Here is a 17,841-nt window from a genome sequence, read left to right as displayed (position 1 = left end):
TGGAAAGCAGCCTGATCCAGGTTTTTTCCTGTGCTTGGCTCTATTCCGTTTATTTTAACATGATGCAACCACCACCATGCTTGAAAATATGAAGAGTGGTAGTAAGTGATGTGTTATGTTGGATTTGCCCCAAACATAACACTTTGTTATTTAGGACAAAAGGTGAATTACTTTTGTTGTGGAAATTCTTTACAGGGACACTCAAAGTCAAGTTATATTTTCATGATTTCGCTTATTCATCATTCATAATTAATTTATCATTAACGTTTGCTTCATTCATATGACCGACCAATACTGGGTCATGTATGTGACAGACCAGTACCTCGTGAGGAATCTTTTCTCAAAGCTGAGACCTTGAAACTGAGATATCCCTTTCTCAAAACAAGGTTCAGGGCGTGCTGCCAAATTGCAGATACTGATAGTGAGGATTCGTTCGATCAGTCACTTGCATGAACACAGAAATTGGTTATTAGAAAAGCACAAACATAAAATGTTCCATCACAAACTTTTACTTTAGTGCCTCCTGCCTACACCTCCAACATCTGGTCTCCCATCCAGGAACTGACCAGGACTAAGCCTGGTTAACTTCAGAGGCAAGCCAGCAGTGGGATGCAGGGTGGTATGCTGCTGGCTCTTTGTAATGACTGGGTGTACTGATACACCATCCACAGTTTAATTAATAACTTCACCATGCTCAAAGAGATATTCTATGTCTATTTTATTTGATTGTTCTCCTACCAATAGGTGTCCTTTGCGAGACATTGGAAAACATCCCTGGTCTTTGTGGTTGAATCTGTGTTTGAAATTCACTGCTTGACTGAGGGACAGAGATGAAGTAGTCATTCAAAAATCTTGTTAAACAATATTATTGCACACAGAGTGAGTCCTTGCAACTCATTATGTGACTTGTTCAGGGCATTTTTACTCCTGAAATAATTTAGACTTGCCATAACAAAGGGGTTGAATACTTATTGACTCAAGACATTTAATTGTTTTATTTTTTATTAATTAGTAAAATGTTCGGTAGTGTTGTAGGCCAGTGACAAAACATATATACATTTAATCCACTTTAAATTCAGTCTGCAACACAAGAAAATGTGGAAAAAGTTAAGGAGTGTGAATATTTTCTGAAGGCACTGCATATGTTGTTATACATAATTCCACGTGGCAGCATGGAATATGAAGGATTAAATAAAGGATTAGGGGAGTATATGTTGTTATGATTGTGTGGGTTTGTCACCTGACCTACTGACTCACCAAAGCAAATTGAGGATGCAACGTGGACTGGATCCAGTCCATCCAGGAAAGACTAACTTTGTGAACTAAGGTGAACTATGCATAGCACACACACACACGGGAGAGAACATACATACTCCGTATAATGTGGCTAAAGACAATGTCACAAAGAGGACACTTCCGACAAAAAAAATGCTCAGCATAGGCAGGTGGTGGAGTACGGTAGCTACAGTAGACTTTTACAAATGACAAGATTAATAAAATCACGATTCTTATGAAAAATATATTAAGGGAAATGTCCATTGATAAATACATAATCGATTCATTATCAATACCCAGCAACTGGAGAAATGTTCCCGTTTCTGACAGAAGACTATAGGCTCCTCCCCTAAAGTGAAGCAGAATCGCTTGACGTTGAACCGCAGCCCCTTTCGTCTCCAGTTTTGCAGATCTCCATTTTCTTCGGGCCACTATTCAGGAAAAGAGGAGAAAATTATTGTGAAAATGAATGAAGAATACGACGTTATCGTGCTGGGTACCGGACTGACGGTGAGAATAATTGTACCATGCCAGTTCGTTCCTTGAATAATCTTAGCGATGCTCAGAGGGATTATGTTTCTTCAATTCCACTTAGTCGAGTTTTGCTACCCCGCTACGGTGCTAGCTAGCGTAGTTCAACTATCGGCTGGGCCTAATAAGCTAGCTGGCTAACTAATGTCAGGGGTCACGTCTGTCAATGTTTGCATTCACAAGTATTTTTCTCAATGAACTTAACGTTCGGTAGTTAGCTAGGTAACTACTAATACGTTTGTCATTTTAAGGTGGTGCCTCAGTCTCATATTCATGCATGCTGTTTATCAATCAAATTGAAAAATCTAGCTGGCATTGGTAGCTAATAGCTAGTATGATAGCTGGCTCGCTACTGTAGCTGATGACAGCTTTGTTTAGGATAATGTGTCCCAGTTTGTTAGTGTATTGTCCTTTTTAGTTTGAAAAAGTGTGCCTGTGCTCTCATGTTGAGTGTGATACAAAGCTAGTGTAAATTTCGAGTTGGATACCAATGTATGTAACGTTACCATCACCATGGGATGAAGCTTTATTCGTGAGTGCTTGGATTTCTCTTTAACAGGCAATGGTTTTGTTTTGTTTTGGGGAGGAGATTCTCCCCGCGAGTATCAGTTTAGCTCGCTAACATGTAACTAGTTAGCTAATCTAACTGGTGTACCTATGATGGGTTGGTTAGTACACTGAACAGAAATATAAACGCAACATTTTCAAAGATTTTACTGAGTTATAGTTCATATAGGAAATCATTGAATTGAAATAAATAAATTAGGCCCTAATCTATTGATTTCACATGACCAGGAGCACAGATATGCATCTGTTAGTTTGACCATCATTTGCCTCATGCAGCGTGACACATCTCCTTCACATAGAGTTGATCAGGCTGTTAATTGTGGCCTGTGGAAAGTTGTCCCACTCTTCAATGGCTGCGCAAAGTTTATGGATCTTGGCGGCAACTGGAACATGTCCTACACATCGACCCAGAGCATCCCAAACATGCTCAATGGGTGAGATGTCTGGCGAGTATGCAAGCCATGAAAAAACTGGGACATTTTCAGCTTCCAGGGATTGTGTACAGATCCTTGTGAAATGCGACTGTGCATTGTGCTGAAACATGAGGTGTTGGCGGTGGATGAAGGACACAAAAATGTGCCTCAGGATCTCGTCACAGTATCGTTGTGCACTCAAATTGCCATTGATAAAATTAAATAGTGTTCATAGGCCGTAACTTATGCCTGCCTACCATAACCCCACCGCCATCATGGGACACTCTGTTCACAATGTTGACATCAGCAAACCGCGCACCCACACAACGTCATACACGCTGTCTGACGTCTGCCCGGTACAGTTGACACCGGGATTCATCCGTGAAGAGCACACTTCTCCAGCGTGTCAGTAGCCATTCGAAGGCGAGCATTTGCCCACCGAAGCCAAACTGCAGTCAGGTCAAGACAACAAGCACGCAGATGAGCTTCCCTGAGATGGATTCTGACAGTTAGTGCTGAAATTCTTTGGTTGTGCAAAACCCTAGTTTTATCAGTTGTACGAGTGGCTGGTTTTGGACAACCCCGCAGGTGAAGAAGCCGGATGTGGAAGATCTGTGGTGGCCGGTTGGACGTGCTGCCAAATTCCCTAAAACGGCATTGGAGGTGGTTTAGGGTAGAGAAATGATCTTGCAACAGTTCTGGTGGACTTTCCTGCAGTCAGCATGCCAATAGTACGTTCCCTTAACACAATGCCACAGATGTCTCAAGTTTTATGCGACAACTGCACATTTTAATGGCCTTTTATTGTCCCCAACACAAGGTGCACCTGTGTAATGATCATGCTGTTTAATCAGCTTCTTGATATGCCACACCTGTCAGGTGAATGGATTATATTGGGAAAGGACAAATGCTCACTAAAAGGGATGTGCTCAAAATATGACAAGCTTTTTATGGATCATTTCTAGGATCTTTTATTTCAGCTCATGAAATATGGGACTAACACTCATGTTGCATTTTATATTTTTGTTAAGTATAAATAGCTAGCTAATTCAGTGTTTGTAAAATGAATGGGTAGTGAACAACAACCACATCTGCAATTTCTGAACCATAATCCACCAGACCCGAATGAGCTAGCTAATGTTACTTAGCTCAGCGTTTCCCAAACTCTGGCCTGCCCTAGCACTACACAGCTGACTCAAGTAATCATAGCAAAAACCAAATGTACACCAAGGGGGAGCCCAAGGACCGAGTTAGTGAAACCCTGATTTGTGTCAGCTATTTTCTCAAGTTGATTCAGCATTACTAGCTAATTACTTTGTGTCCACTAGCCAGCTAAGTAGCCAACATTGAGAGAACCAAAATGACCGATATGTTGTTGCCACTGCTTTACTCAGCCGTAAAACACTCGGTTGATGCATGACAGGAAAGACTTGTGATATAATTTTCTGTACTCTGAGGCCTCACTCAGATGATCTATTGACAGTTTCCTGTCTGTCTTGCATGTCTGACTCACGTGGGGGAGTATTCTGTTAAAAATAACAGTTCAGCAATAGAACACACACAAGAAGACAAAATTAGACTGTTTCATGTGAAACAATCCATTGCCAAGGTTTGAAAGCAATACTTTCACTGATAAAGGTCCAGCTAGTTCCTTTGCTGTCAGTCACACTGACTGTCACATTCCATGTTTACAAAACTAATTACATAACATATTCCATCCAGGAATCTTGTGAAATCGTTCAGAATCCTGTGTAGTCTACTCCAACAGGATATGGCAGTCAGGAATGCATTTGGTTTGTCAGTGGTAGGGGTAGGCAGTCTGGCTAAGAGTGTTTGCTTTTGGGTTGGTGACTCCTGTGTTGTTTTAGACTGCAGATGCTTGTGGTTCAGTCACAAAGGAACTGAGAGTACAGGGTAAGTTTAAGTTCTGCAAAATCCAGACAGACCGTTGTACGAGAGCTCTGAGGCATCACGTAGACCTAACTGGCGCCATATACTATGATAGAGTGGTATGATATGAGCGGTAGGCATTGGTCCAGCTGATGCTGGTCAAACCTAGCAAGTGTTAGGTTCTAATTATCAGAGTAAGAACTCGACTGACACTATGAAGGCTTAAACCAAGTTTATTCTTCCCAAAAGAGCGAACTGCTGAACAGACAAAAACATGTTCACACAAGCACTGATATTTAACCCTTTCTCCTATGCTAAGTCTCCCACTACACATCTGAACAGCCAATGCATCTGTTGCTAGCCAGAACCTTAGTGATATCTGTTCTTCCTCACTTCATCTGATCTAACCTCTGGCCCAAAGTGCTCACTCCTCCCCAACTCACAGCTTTCATGGTGACTGGTACCAGACTGTGTCTCTTCTCCTCCCAGAGGATCCCTCCCATAGGATCCCTGATGGCTAACAATAACATATTCTAACATAATGTAAACATTATACATTACCCTCTCTCCCTCAGTGACATGAATAAGTATGTTTCATATTCTCATAACCCAACACAAGTATCCAGTTCTGTTTGGCATTTATTTAAGCATCTCACATTGATTGTGGTCTATGTGGTTCCTCTTTGTGGTGGAGAAAGACATGGTGGGGAAAGGAGAACTGGCTGTTCTGGGATATGCTTTTATTGTATGTATTCTTCTTCCTCTGCAGCTTGCAGTCCATCTGTCCCCTTACTAAAATGATGAGGGTCAGGAGGGCATGGTCATCAATATTTTAGCCCCTCTTTTACACCACCACTTGAAACTTTTGGTTGTCATGTGATGTCATTCATGTGATGTAATTTGAGTCCTGTCCAAGCTAACCCTTTTCCTGATAAAATGATAGAGGGCCGCAGTAGTAGATGAAACATGGGGGCATTAGATTTAGTTAACAACCTTTAGCGTCATTCAATTAGAGCTTGGGAAGATGTGATGGTTCTAGTAATGTGTGTGGATCCTGAGAGTGTGGAGCCACACATGAAGAAGTTGTCAGGAAATGTCAGCCAGGGTGGCACTGGCACACAGTCACTCTTGTTCCCAGCGTGACACACACTGTGGCCTTTTGAACTTCAGAGAGCCGCCCAACACTTTACCGTCTTCAGAGTGGGCCTCAGTCAGTCTCTCATCATAAAAATCCACCTGCTTTTTATAGGGCCGCTGTGTTAAAGATTAACTGTGACGTTTCCCCCTTCACTTCAATGTGTTTTGTTGCTTGTTTGACTCTTCCTTCCTGAATTGAGGGTTGGTCTCTTCGATCTCTCTTTCAGCCTGAGGTTGTGATGACTAGGCTACCCTCAGCAGAATGTCAGAGCCTACAGACAGCAGGGCTGCCTGAGTCCCATGCCACTCAAAATTGTGTCTGGGAGGCATCCATTTACTGCCATATATTATTCAGGAAGTTACAGCACCATAAAAATGTTTTGTCACACCCCGGATAGTGAAATGTGTCGTTTAACAGTGTCAACCATAATAGAACGGCACCCCTGGAGCAAATTGGGCTTAACTGCCTTGACAGGTTTTTCACCTTGGGGGCTCGGGTAATCAAAACAGCAACCTTTCCCCTTACTGGCCCAACACTCTAACCACTTGGCTACCTGCCACCCTCCATGTATATTTAATGAATTTACAGAACTGTGATGAGAAACAAGGACATTTTACACCACGCAACCAAATTGATTGTCTTCCTAAATGAATAGGGAAATATGAACTGCTTAGACATTTGCTGAGGTATTTTTCTCTCATCAGAAATCCTCAAGGCATGTTCCCTTTTCCCACAAAATAAATACATCTGTAAATACTTGGTAATAATTGGTACTAAAATGCTAATTTGTTCATTATGGATGGAACATCAAAGGCATTACCTGAACCTTTTTCTAAGATGCCTTTTATGAAACAGACATTCCTCATGTGCTTGTGGTAGACTACCAGTCAGTGAGATGAGCACATGCTTCCGCTGCGGATGTTTAGCACAGGCAGTCCTGCGTCACTTTATTCTCACGTTGAGTGACATCAAGGCTTCTCTCTGAGAGTGGACATTGATTTTTCTTTCCCTGAGAGACCTGACTGGTCAGTGCTTAAAAAAGAAAAGAAAAAAAATGTTAGCTCAGTAAAAGTCCCTGTTTGTCTAACGTTAAGGCCCGTGGTCTGAAAATGCAGTGGTGAGGAAATGGTACTGTCCTTACTTTAAACTTGCCCAGCCCCAGATGAGGGGTTGGTTAGGGCTAGCATGGGGCAGGGACACTGTATCCCCACGATGATGGTAACAGCAGGGCGGGGTGCTGTTTTTGTACACCGGAGCCCTGTCCTAAGTTGCCCTGATCTGAGTGGGGCTGACTCTAGGGAGATGGAAACCAAAGCAATAGCAACACCAGTGCAGTGTCACTTCCTGTGACAAGGCATTCTGTAGGACCTGGCAGCAGTGTACACCAGGAGTGTGGAATCATGACACTGCTGTGGTGTCCTGTGTTTGTCGTGTCAGTCATTGTCAACACAATGTAGCCTACAAAATATGCCTCTCCCTCAAACACAACCTGTCACCTTTTTTACCCCCATTATATTCAATCTGAGTCATTCCACGGTCTTATCAAGGGTGATTTGTTACAGTAAGATCAAATATTGCGGATTCAATATGTAAGCAGAAGCTATCCGTCTATCAGCAGTGTTCTGAATCGGGAGGCATTTCAGTTGAACTTTTTTTGGAATAAAGTCCACGGAGTCACATGATGCAGAGTGGTTTGCTGCTGTAATCTTAAAGCCTGTGGGAATTCCAGAGTCAGTCACCCACGTACGTTTTCCTCTGGCCGGCCGGGAATGCCGTACCAGGCAGCCCGTGATTCTTGCCTCAATTTGGAAAACTATTGCCTTGACCGAGGAACTCGAATTGCAGCCTAGTACTGCAAAGGGAGAAACAGAAAGCTGCTGCTCGGCAGCTTGGTTGTCTGATCTAGCCTAAATTCCGTCTTTTAAACGGAGCGTGAGTTGAATTAGACACTCAAACCTACTCCCCCCTCTGCATAGCTCCCTGCTTTAGCGGTCATTGCTGAAACCCTTTATTTTGTGGCCACACTGCCACTACAGACTGCCTCTACTCCAGAATGACAGAGAATGTTAAATAGAGTTCTGTGTTCTAGATTCTGGAATCCTTCCCTACTGTTAACCAGGCTGGAGATCTTACTGAATTGGTCCCACCCACGCCCCTCTCTCCTCCACTGCCCTCTTATCAAAAGTGGCAAACGCGCACACACACCAGAGGCCATCTTCAGTCACAGCCTTAAGTCTACTCTCCCAGAAGATTCATGAGTGGATTTTAATGTTTGTCTGTTGTGTCATATCAATCTTTTTATGGAATTCCTGCTTATTAGGCTAAATGATTGCTTACACTATATAATCAGTGTTAATCAATTTTAAGTACACACACAGCTAGCAGAGGTGAATCATGGGTAGACCACTAGCATAAGCTATCATTATAGAGACCCTGCAGCTGGACTGGTCCACTGTTGCCGGCCACGCAGTCAGTTATCAGATCAGAGCTTGAAAAGACCAGGCCAAACCAGACAGGGACCACATTCATTACTTTGACTACATTCTGCGACAAAGCCTCAAGTGTTTCCTTGTCTAGTTGAATCTTGGCTGTTTGAAATCTGAGGCTTTTAGTGCATTTTCTGCCGTAATGAGACCGTGACTGCGTCTGCCATTATGAAACAATCGTATCTGGAAATACTGATACGAGCAATATTCATACAACAATACAATCTCAAACATGAAAATCAATATTAAGGATTCAATTATCATTCCAAATGTTTGACCTGTGCGATTTTGGCCACAATCCAGGTGTAAGTGATTTCTGATGCTCAAACCCCTCTCCTTCCTGTTTCTCGTCCAATAGGAATGCATCCTGTCAGGGATCATGTCGGTGAAGGGGAAGAAGGTCCTGCACATGGACCGGAACTCCTACTACGGGGCAGAGAGTGCCTCCATCACTCCCCTGGAGGATGTAAGTCAACCGCTGACCTCTACTGCTTGACCTCTGAGGCGCTGACCCCTAAGACCAACCTTAACAGGCCACACATGACGTAAACAAAGACTGCACCATTCTCTTACACAAGATAACAGGCAGGATGCCTACTCACCCATTTCCCAGCAATGTTTGTAACCGTATGAATCTGAATAATGAGGCATGAGGAAGAGAACAAGGAACTAGTCATACTAATCTTAATATCCTTAAAAATGGGTGACACATATGCACTCTGTTGTATTCCTCTAGGCTTAATTGCTGCTTCAACAAAATGGCAAATGATTCTCTCTTTTAGCTGTATAAACGCTTCAGTCTCCCAGGCGCCCCGCCGGAGTCCATGGGAAAAGGCCGGGACTGGAATGTGGACCTCATCCCGAAGTTCCTCATGGCCAACGGTAAACACTAATCACCACTTTTTATTATGTATTATATTAACTAGGGCCAGGAGTTTTCCTGACCATGTCACAAGACCAGGAAGAACTCAGGGCCTTAGATATAACAATTCATCCTTGGTCTCAGCGGCAAAGAAGGGATGAATACCTAAAATGTGATTCTGGAATATTCAGTAGTTGTGTCGTGGCCGTATTTGACTGTGCGACTGATCCTGTTGCCTAGCAATGATTGGATGTGATTGACAGGATGAGGCAACAGAGAGCACTTTCAATTTGAAGATGAATGAAGCTGTATATGTAAATGCGATTTGAATTGGATTGAACTGTATTCTCCTAACCTGCCTGGGAAAGGTAACACTGATTTGTCTGTCTCACCTGTGCAGGTCAGTTGGTCCGCATGCTGCTGATCACACAGGTGACGCGCTACCTGGACTTCAAGGTGATTGAAGGCAGCTTCGTCTACAAGAAGGGCAGCATCTACAAAGTGCCCTCCACCGAGACCGAGGCCCTGGCATCGAGTGAGTGGTACAGGGGGACTATGGGAAATAGGAGGTTGGGTTTCGTAGTTTTGATGTCCGATAAGCTCAGGTTTACTGTATGCAGAGTTAACTTTTAATCAAGTCTGATACCCATCCAGCTTACAGCAGTCTAAAACAGTGAATTGATGACATGTCAAAATGTCTTACTGTCATCCCAGCTCCTCACAAATGACCTCTTCCTGGTTCTACATTGTCTTGCTTTTCAGCTCTCAATCATGTAGATAATTAGCTACCCCTGAATAGCACAACTGTCTCCCCTACAGGTCTGATGGGGCTATTTGAAAAACGTCGCTTCAGAAAGTTCCTGGTTTTCGTGGCCAACTTTGACGAAAATGACCCCAAGACCATGGAGGGCGTGGACCCCAACAAGACAACGATGAGGGACGTGTTCAAGAAGTTTGACCTGGGCCAGGACGTCATCGACTTCACAGGACACTCCCTCGCCCTCTACCGGACAGACGAGTGAGTCACCTGCATCTTCTTATTGGCCGAGCCAGAGATGGAAGGTGTTCGGCCATTTTTGGGTTAACTAAAAAGCATGAAGAGTTCCAGGTCATCCTATTTGCCGTTGCACTACGTTGATTATCAGATTTCAGGATATAGCAATATTCTGAGACTGTGTAAAAGCTGACCTGGAATGTCACCGTTATGATATACCGTTTAGATGACATGGTAGCCTCACAAGCACAGGGTGTCAAGGATAGTCATTCTATTTTCCAGTCTTTCAAGAAACTTGGTTATATATTCAAAGAAAGCACTGTATTCATACTTGTCTCTCCCCTCTCTCTCAGGTACCTGGACCTGCCTTGCATGGACTCGCTAAACAGGATCAAGCTGTACAGTGAGTCTCTGGCCAGATATGGCAAGAGTCCGTACCTCTACCCCCTCTACGGCCTGGGGGAGCTGCCCCAAGGGTTCGCCAGGTAAGGCTCACCTCAACTCTGACCTCTATCATTTTCAGGCTTGCTGCCTTTGTTTTATGTGTTTTGGCTTGTTGAATTTCACTATGCAAATTAAGGTTTGACTCATTTGAATCCAAATACAATGTTCAGCAGAATGCCCAATGGTTATTCTTGTTTTTCTGTTGGACTGTTCGAATTTAGATGGGTCTTTTCAAAGTGTGCTATTTCTTGAAAGTATACAATAGAATTCTGAACCGTGTGCTTCTAGTTAAAATCTCTCCCTCTCGTTCCCTATCTCCTTCCTGTAGACTAAGTGCTATCTATGGAGGAACCTACATGCTGAACAAGCCCATTGAGGAGATCGTCATGGAGGATGGAAAAGTAGTGGGAGTCAAGTCTGAGGGAGAGGTAAGAATCATGTTATTTCTCCCTGGCTTATATAGAGGCTGTACTCTGAGGACTAGAGGAAGGCATGTGTAATCTTAGTGCTAATATTTAACCCCCTCCCCCCTCAGATCGCCCGCTGTAAGCAGCTGATCTGCGATCCCAGCTATCTAATGGACCGCAGCACCAAGGTCGGTCAGGTGATCCGGGTCATCTGCATCATGAGCCACCCCATCAAGAACACCAGCGACGCAAACTCCTGCCAGATCATCATCCCCCAGAACCAGGTCAACAGGAAGCACGGTGAGCCCTGCTGCAGGAAGTGGTCACCATGCAAGGCCCCTATGGAAACAATGCATGAGATTTATAAATTGAACATGAGACCATCTTCACACTCCACTACCCAAAAGTCTTGAAGTACTCTACTTAAGACTAAGATGATTCTAACATCACGTAGCAGGCGTAAAAGAAACGCCTGAGGGGGGATCCCCACATCTGATTTTAAGGGGAAAAGGAAGCTAGGTTAACGATACTGTATCCCTGAACTATTTTCCCTGACCTCGCTGAGGGTGAGATGGTGAATCAAATTAATATTTGAAGGGTGGTATGGACGTAACCATATCACTGCCCCAAATCGCACCCAACTCTGACAAGGAGTGAAATATTGAATTTGCTGATCTCTTTTTTTATTCATTTTTTGCAGATATCTACGTGTGCATGATCTCCTATACTCATAATGTGGCAGCACAGGGGAAGTATGTGGCCATCGTCAGCACCACAGTGGAGACGGAAAACCCTGAGATGGAGGTCAAACCAGCCATGGACCTGCTGGAGCCTGTCGAGCAGAAGTACGAGCCTCATCACTAAACTGTTGTTGGATGTCTCCCACTAGTCTTTGCTACGGTCATGTTGACTTTGTCATTTCGACTTTGTCATTTCTCTCTGCAGGTTTGTGAGCATCAGTGACCAGTACGCACCAACTGACATGGGTGCTGAAAGCCAGGTGGGTCCATTACTTCTGTTTGTTTCTTCTTAACCCAGTCAAATCCAGTGACCTTGTGTTAACAAAAATACAATTATTGTTTGCCTGTGTTTAACCATCTATTGTTGGTGTAGATCTTCATGTCCCGTACCTACGATGCTACCACCCACTTCGAGACCACTTGCGACGACATCAAGGACATCTACAAGAGGATGACGGGTACAGAATTTGACTTTGCAGAGATGGAGCGCAAGAAGAATGACATCTTCGGTGACGCAGCTGACCAGTAGAGAAACAAGAGAGTCTGCAACACTCGTGAATATCAGATGTTTGCTGCCGACCACTGAAATCTTTCAAAAATAAGGAAAACCATACAAATATAGATAAATGGGCTGGCTGATGATCCAAGTGTATGTTTTGCCCGTTATGGAAGTTCACACTATATATAAAGTTATAATATAGCATCGCTGGAAAAGGGGGCCAGGCGGGAGTTATGCTTTTTATAATCACTTTCAGAGAGCTGTTGCACTGAACATTGGTATACATACGCCCTACATTATTTTTCAGAATGTAACTGATAATTTTCTCTCCTGGATGAGGGCGTTTAGTCCACAGATGCCAAATCAATTGATCAATCAAAAGAAAACAGTACCACAGTGTGGGAGGGTCAAATTTATTTTGTCCAAAAACTAAAAACTAAATAATGCAAACATGTAAAAACATAAGTGTTTTGGGGAAATGAATCATGAAATGTGATCAGATCAGTTGTATTTTTCTTGTCAGGTGTTTTTGTTGTGAGGGAGGTAAGTGAGTGGCTTGGCTTGTTCCAGTTATAATGAAGCACTATTCCTAACAGGCCATAACCAAAAAAGGGTTTGGCCAGCAAAGCTTCATTTGACCACCGATAACCATGTGTGAGAGAGGAAGCTTTTAATTGTTTCCGTGACCAGCTAATATAAATACTCCATCAATTGTGATTGGGGGGGCGTTGTTGTTTTTTTGTTTATCAGCCTCCTTGTCCTAGTGGCTCATCTCCAGCCTCTAGTAGCCAGCCACGGGCAAGGCATCTTACTGTACCTAGGCCAAGCCACTGAACGAGCAAGTATAGTCCAGCAAGAAGGCAAACTACCTGGACCTGTTTGCAGCTTGAGAAACCATAATGTCTTAGGAAAGGAAAGAAAAGTATTCTATTAAAAATGAACAGACCCGAGCAGACTGAAGCAGGTTGGGCATTTGTGGTGAAGTTGACTAATTGCTTTAAAATGACCAAATGTCTACTATGGCAGTATTGATATGACAAGGGCCCTGTTTAAATGTCATGTAAACAAAATATATATATATATAATAATACAAAAAGATGGTGCTCAAATGATTTCTGTACTGCAAAGTAAAAATTTACTTGTGGGAAAAAAAAGTTTGTTCTTATTCAGTAGTGAATCGGAGTATTGCTGTCTGATGGGCTTTTGTGGTCATTTCAGTATTGGGAGCTTTGCCTTTGAAACTTCTTCTTTAATACTATTTTATATCATCAACCTAAACTGTCTGCTGGAGCATTTATGAACTCTGCACTGAAGAGGACCTTTTGTGTTATTCATTGATGCAGGACTAAAAACAGACAATAACAGTCTGATTCGTTTGACAAAGACCATCCTTTAATGAAGTGCAAAAATTACTCTGCATTTGCTGAATTCCTGTGTTGGCTGGTTGATATTAATATGGCAACCTATTTGTAACCGTTAGTGTAATGGTAAAATGCACTGTTAACATGGCATGTCTACAAAATCAAAAAGCTCTTATAACATGGTAAGCAAATACGTACTTAAGTCATCCTCACGCTTAGAACTCCAACTCCCAGAAGTCTCTGCTGCTTACCTGTCATAACAAATATAGTCACATGGACGCTGTTTCAACAAAAATAAACCTAGTGCACTCATGTTGATTTTGTTTATCTGTCACGCTAATATTTCCCAATGGAACATCCTGCAATAATGGAAATGACAGCGGCACGGCGCTCGAACTTTGGAGATATTGGTAAGTGTTCGATTTGGGCAAACTGGCTATCAACTTTTCAATCTGAACTACATACATTCCAATTATGGACGGAAAGGTGGTGAATGTAAATATGTTTGCTTTTATTCACTGCCCAACAATGTTTTTTGGATTAACCCATAATTGCGCGACCAATGCGTAAATACGCAGCAGGTCGTGTTTGAGCCAGAGCCTCTCCCTTTCCTACTAGGGTTTTGGGCAGACCGAACCGCGTTGCATGAGGCGGCGTCCTTAGGCAGGGCCCTTCAAGTGAAACAGCTGATTGAGGGTGGAGCATCTGTAAACATGGTGACAGTAGACAATATCACCCCGCTCCATGATGCCTGCATCCAGGGACATCCAAACTGTGTTCGACTGCTACTAGATGCAGGGGCTCAGGTGAGGCAGCTACAGTAGGGCTAAATACACTGCTGAAAAAAATAAAGGGAACACTAAAATAACACCCTAGATCTGAATTAATGAAATATTCTTTACATAGTTGAATGTGCTGACAACAAAATCACACAAAAATAATCAATGGAAATCAAATTTATCAACCCATGGAGGTCTGGATTTCGAGGCACACTCAAAATTAAAGTGGAAAACCACACTACAGGCTGATCCAACTTTGATGTAATGTCCTTAAAACAAGTCAAAATGAGGCTCAGTAGTGTGTTTGGCCTCCACGTGCCTGTATGACCTCCTGACAACGCTCCTGATGAGGTGGCGGATGGTCTCTTGAGGGATCTCCTCCCAGACCTGGACTAAAGCATCCGCCAACTCCTGGACAGTCTGTGGTGCAACGTGGCGTTGGTGGATGGAGCGAGACATGATGTCCCAGATGTGCTCAATTTTTTAAATTTTTAATTAATTTTTTTTACCTTTATTTAACCAGGCAAGTCAGTTAAGAACAAATTCTTATTTTCAATGACAGCCTAGGAACAGTGGGTTAACTGCCTGTTCTGGGGCAGAACGACAGATTTGTACCTTGTCAGCTCGGGGGTTTGAACTCGCAACCTTCCGGTTACTAGTCCAACGCTCTAACCACTAGGCTACCCTGCCGCCCCAATTGGATTCAGGTCTGGGGAACGGGCGGGCCAGTCCATAGCATCAATGCCTTCCTCTTGCAGGAACTGCTGACACACTCCAGCCACATGAGATCTAGCATTGTCTTGCATTAGGAGGAACCCAGGGCCAACCGCACCAGCATATGGTCTCACAAGGGGTCTGAGGATCTTATCTCGGTACCTAATGGCAGTCAGGCTACCTCTGGCGAGCACATGGAGGGCTGTGCGGCCCCCCAAAAAATGCCACCCCACACCATGACTGACCCACCGCCAAACCGGTCATGCTGGAGGATGTTGCAGGCAGCAGAACGTTCTCCACGGCGTCTCCAGACTCTGTCACGTCTGTCACATGTGCTCAGTGTGAACCTGCTTTGCTCCTCCTCCTCCTCCTTGCACAAAGGCGGAGGTAGCGGTCCTGCTACTGGGTTGTTGCCCTCCTACGGCCTCCTCCACGTCTCCTGATGTACAGGCCTGTCTCCTGGTAGCGCCTCCATGCTCTGGACACTACGCTGACAGACACAGCAAACCTTCTTGCCACAGCTCGTATTGATGTGCCATCCTGGATGAGCTGCACTACCTGAGCCACTTGTGTGGGTTGTAGACTCCGTCTCATGCTACCACTAGAGTGAAAGCACCGCCAGCATTCAAAAGTGACCAAAACATCAGCCAGGAAGCATAGGAACTGAGAAGTGGTCTGTGGTCACCACCTGCAGAACCACTCCTTTATTGGCGGTGTCTTGCTAATTGCCTATAATTTATCTATTCCATTTGCACAACAGCATGTGAAATGTATTGTCAATCAGTGTTGCTTCCTAAGTGGACAGTTTGATTTCACAGAAGTGTGATTGACTTAAATGATCCCTTTATTTTTTTGAGCAGTGTATATAGAGCTGTAGACAGATAATGACACATTTCATATTGGGTAGCAGGATGCACCAATACACCTACAGCATGTGTAGCAGTAGTGGTCCCTCTCACTCTATCTCTCCATCCCTTCCTCTTTACCCCCACTCCCCCAGGTGGATGTGAGGACCATCCATGGCAGCACTCCTCTCTGTAACGCCTGTGCTGCGGGGAGCCTGGAGTGTGCAAAGATGCTGCTGGAACATGGAGCCAAAGTCAACCCCTCCCTCACAGCACTCACTGCCTCTCCTCTGCATGAGGCCTGCATAAAGGGTAAGATTGGGGAATGATGAGGAGGTATATGACTGGGGAAATGGTGATAAGGCAGGGTCAGGTGGACTGGAGGAGGGAAAAACAGGACAAGTGAGGGAAGACTGACCAGGATAGGAGGGAAGAGACTGGTGGAATAGGTGTTAAGCAGGACAAGGAGAGGTAAGAGACTGGTGGAATAGGTTTTAAGCAGAAGGAGAGGTAAGAGGACTGGAGGAAGAGGTAAGGAGATAAGGGGCAGCACTAGGGCGAGTGAGGTAGGAGTGCAAGAGAAGGGATGGGTGTGAGGAGGATGCACCGTAAGTGTATAGATATGTGTGAGTACTTCATATCTAATGAAACCGTTTTGTATCTGTCTATACTGTAGGTAATGCAGATATAGCGAGGCTAGTGATAGCGCATGGAGCCTTGCTAGAGGCCTTTGATCTCCAGTTCGGTACCCCGCTACATGCTGCCTGTGCCAAGGAACATGTGGACTGTGCCAGGGTGCTGCTCAAAGCAGGTGACGATGGGGATAAAGAGGAAAACATTGTCTCAGGCGACTGCTGTATTCATATCAATGGCTCTGTATGACTATACAGTGTTTATGAATATGTTTTACATACAAGTATTTGCTATGCTGGACGGACACTGTGGAATTTCATTCACAAATTTGCCACAAAGCCACATTTTCCTGAGGAAATGTAAGCATCGACTGTAAACAGAATGTGTTTTCTGTTCAGGTGCCAAGGTGAATGCAGCTAAGTTCCATGAGACGGCTCTCCACCATGCTGCCAGAGTAGAGATGGTGGACATGATTGACTTACTGGTGGACTTTGGAGGCAACGTATATGTCACAGACAACGACAACAAAAAGCCCATAGACTACACCAAGCCTGGCTCTCCCACTGAACAATGCTTACAGTATTATGAAAGTAAGTCTAGAGGCAATAATATTTTCCATTTGTGATTCTCCATCCCTTATGTGACTTTTGTTAGTCATTGTGGCTGTCTGATAATCTCTAGGTACACCTCTGAGTCTGCAGCAACTTAGCAGAGTGACTCTGAGGACGTTGCTGGGTACCAGAGCTCTGGAGGTCGTAGGTCAACTGGACATATCTCAACGTACCATCAGCTACATTCTCTGTGAGGGGTGTTGATGCTGCCTTATGAACTGACTCGTGGATGGATTCCCAAAGGAATATCAGAAAAAGGAGAAAGCTTGAATACTAAGCTGGGACACATCTCATCATCTTCATATGTTTTGTTTACTGTGGAACACACATACAAATTGTGGGACACACACACAAATACAAATTGTGGGACACACACACAAATACAAATTGTGGGACACACACACAAATACAAATTGTGGGACACAAACACACAAATACAAATTGTGGGACACACACACAAATTGATGTGTTATAAGGAGTAACACATTGTAAAATACATTTCAAGAAGGCCTGCTGCAATTGTTCTAATATTCTATAGAGATGAAAGCTTGTTTTAGCATGGTTAGGGAAAATAAAGCCAAACAATGTCAGTCCTCTACTTTTGCAGTAATATGAACATTTTGACAAAACATTTCTACTACAACTCCCAGCA

The 17,841-nt window shown here is 43.8% G+C and overlaps 2 protein-coding genes across 2 annotated transcripts; both read left to right on the top strand.

Annotated features, from left to right (window-relative positions):
- Positions 1-1,629: 1,629 nt before the first annotated feature.
- LOC112247302 (rab GDP dissociation inhibitor beta) lies at positions 1,630-13,919 on the top strand. The gene is made up of 11 exons (XM_024416022.2): positions 1,630-1,785; positions 8,659-8,766; positions 9,083-9,182; positions 9,563-9,697; positions 9,982-10,180; positions 10,510-10,641; positions 10,929-11,028; positions 11,136-11,307; positions 11,708-11,852; positions 11,953-12,007; positions 12,121-13,919. The coding sequence occupies exons 1-11, from the start codon at positions 1,741-1,743 to the stop codon at positions 12,274-12,276; spliced, it is 1,347 nt and encodes a 448-aa protein (XP_024271790.1). The 5' UTR covers positions 1,630-1,740; the 3' UTR covers positions 12,277-13,919.
- Positions 13,880-17,787, top strand: asb13a.1 (ankyrin repeat and SOCS box containing 13a, tandem duplicate 1). The gene is made up of 6 exons (XM_024416023.2): positions 13,880-14,017; positions 14,226-14,413; positions 16,101-16,257; positions 16,622-16,756; positions 16,977-17,168; positions 17,260-17,787. Exons 1-6 carry the CDS (start codon positions 13,957-13,959, stop codon positions 17,391-17,393), a joined length of 867 nt encoding a protein of 288 aa, XP_024271791.1. The 5' UTR covers positions 13,880-13,956; the 3' UTR covers positions 17,394-17,787.
- The last annotated feature ends 54 nt before the right edge of the window (positions 17,788-17,841 follow it).

This window comes from Oncorhynchus tshawytscha, linkage group LG33, assembly GCF_018296145.1.
Source record: "Oncorhynchus tshawytscha isolate Ot180627B linkage group LG33, Otsh_v2.0, whole genome shotgun sequence".
Lineage (NCBI taxonomy): Eukaryota > Metazoa > Chordata > Actinopteri > Salmoniformes > Salmonidae > Oncorhynchus > Oncorhynchus tshawytscha.
Note: the sequence above shows the minus strand (reverse complement) of the source record. Positions and strands in the feature narration are given on the sequence as shown.

Excerpts from the sequence above, each read along its gene's own strand:
- asb13a.1 (XM_024416023.2), top strand. The coding sequence starts at position 13,957 with ATGGAACATCCTGCAATAATGGAAATGACAGCGGCACGGCGCTCGAAC. Across the intron at positions 14,414-16,100 it reads TACTAGATGCAGGGGCTCAG|GTGGATGTGAGGACCATCCA; the intron begins GTGAGGCAGCTA and ends CCACTCCCCCAG. Across the intron at positions 17,169-17,259 it reads ATGCTTACAGTATTATGAAA|GTACACCTCTGAGTCTGCAG; the intron begins GTAAGTCTAGAG and ends GATAATCTCTAG.
- LOC112247302 (XM_024416022.2), top strand. The coding sequence starts at position 1,741 with ATGAATGAAGAATACGACGTTATCGTGCTGGGTACCGGACTGACG. Across the intron at positions 11,029-11,135 it reads GAGTCAAGTCTGAGGGAGAG|ATCGCCCGCTGTAAGCAGCT; the intron begins GTAAGAATCATG and ends CTCCCCCCTCAG. Across the intron at positions 11,853-11,952 it reads CTGGAGCCTGTCGAGCAGAA|GTTTGTGAGCATCAGTGACC; the intron begins GTACGAGCCTCA and ends TTCTCTCTGCAG.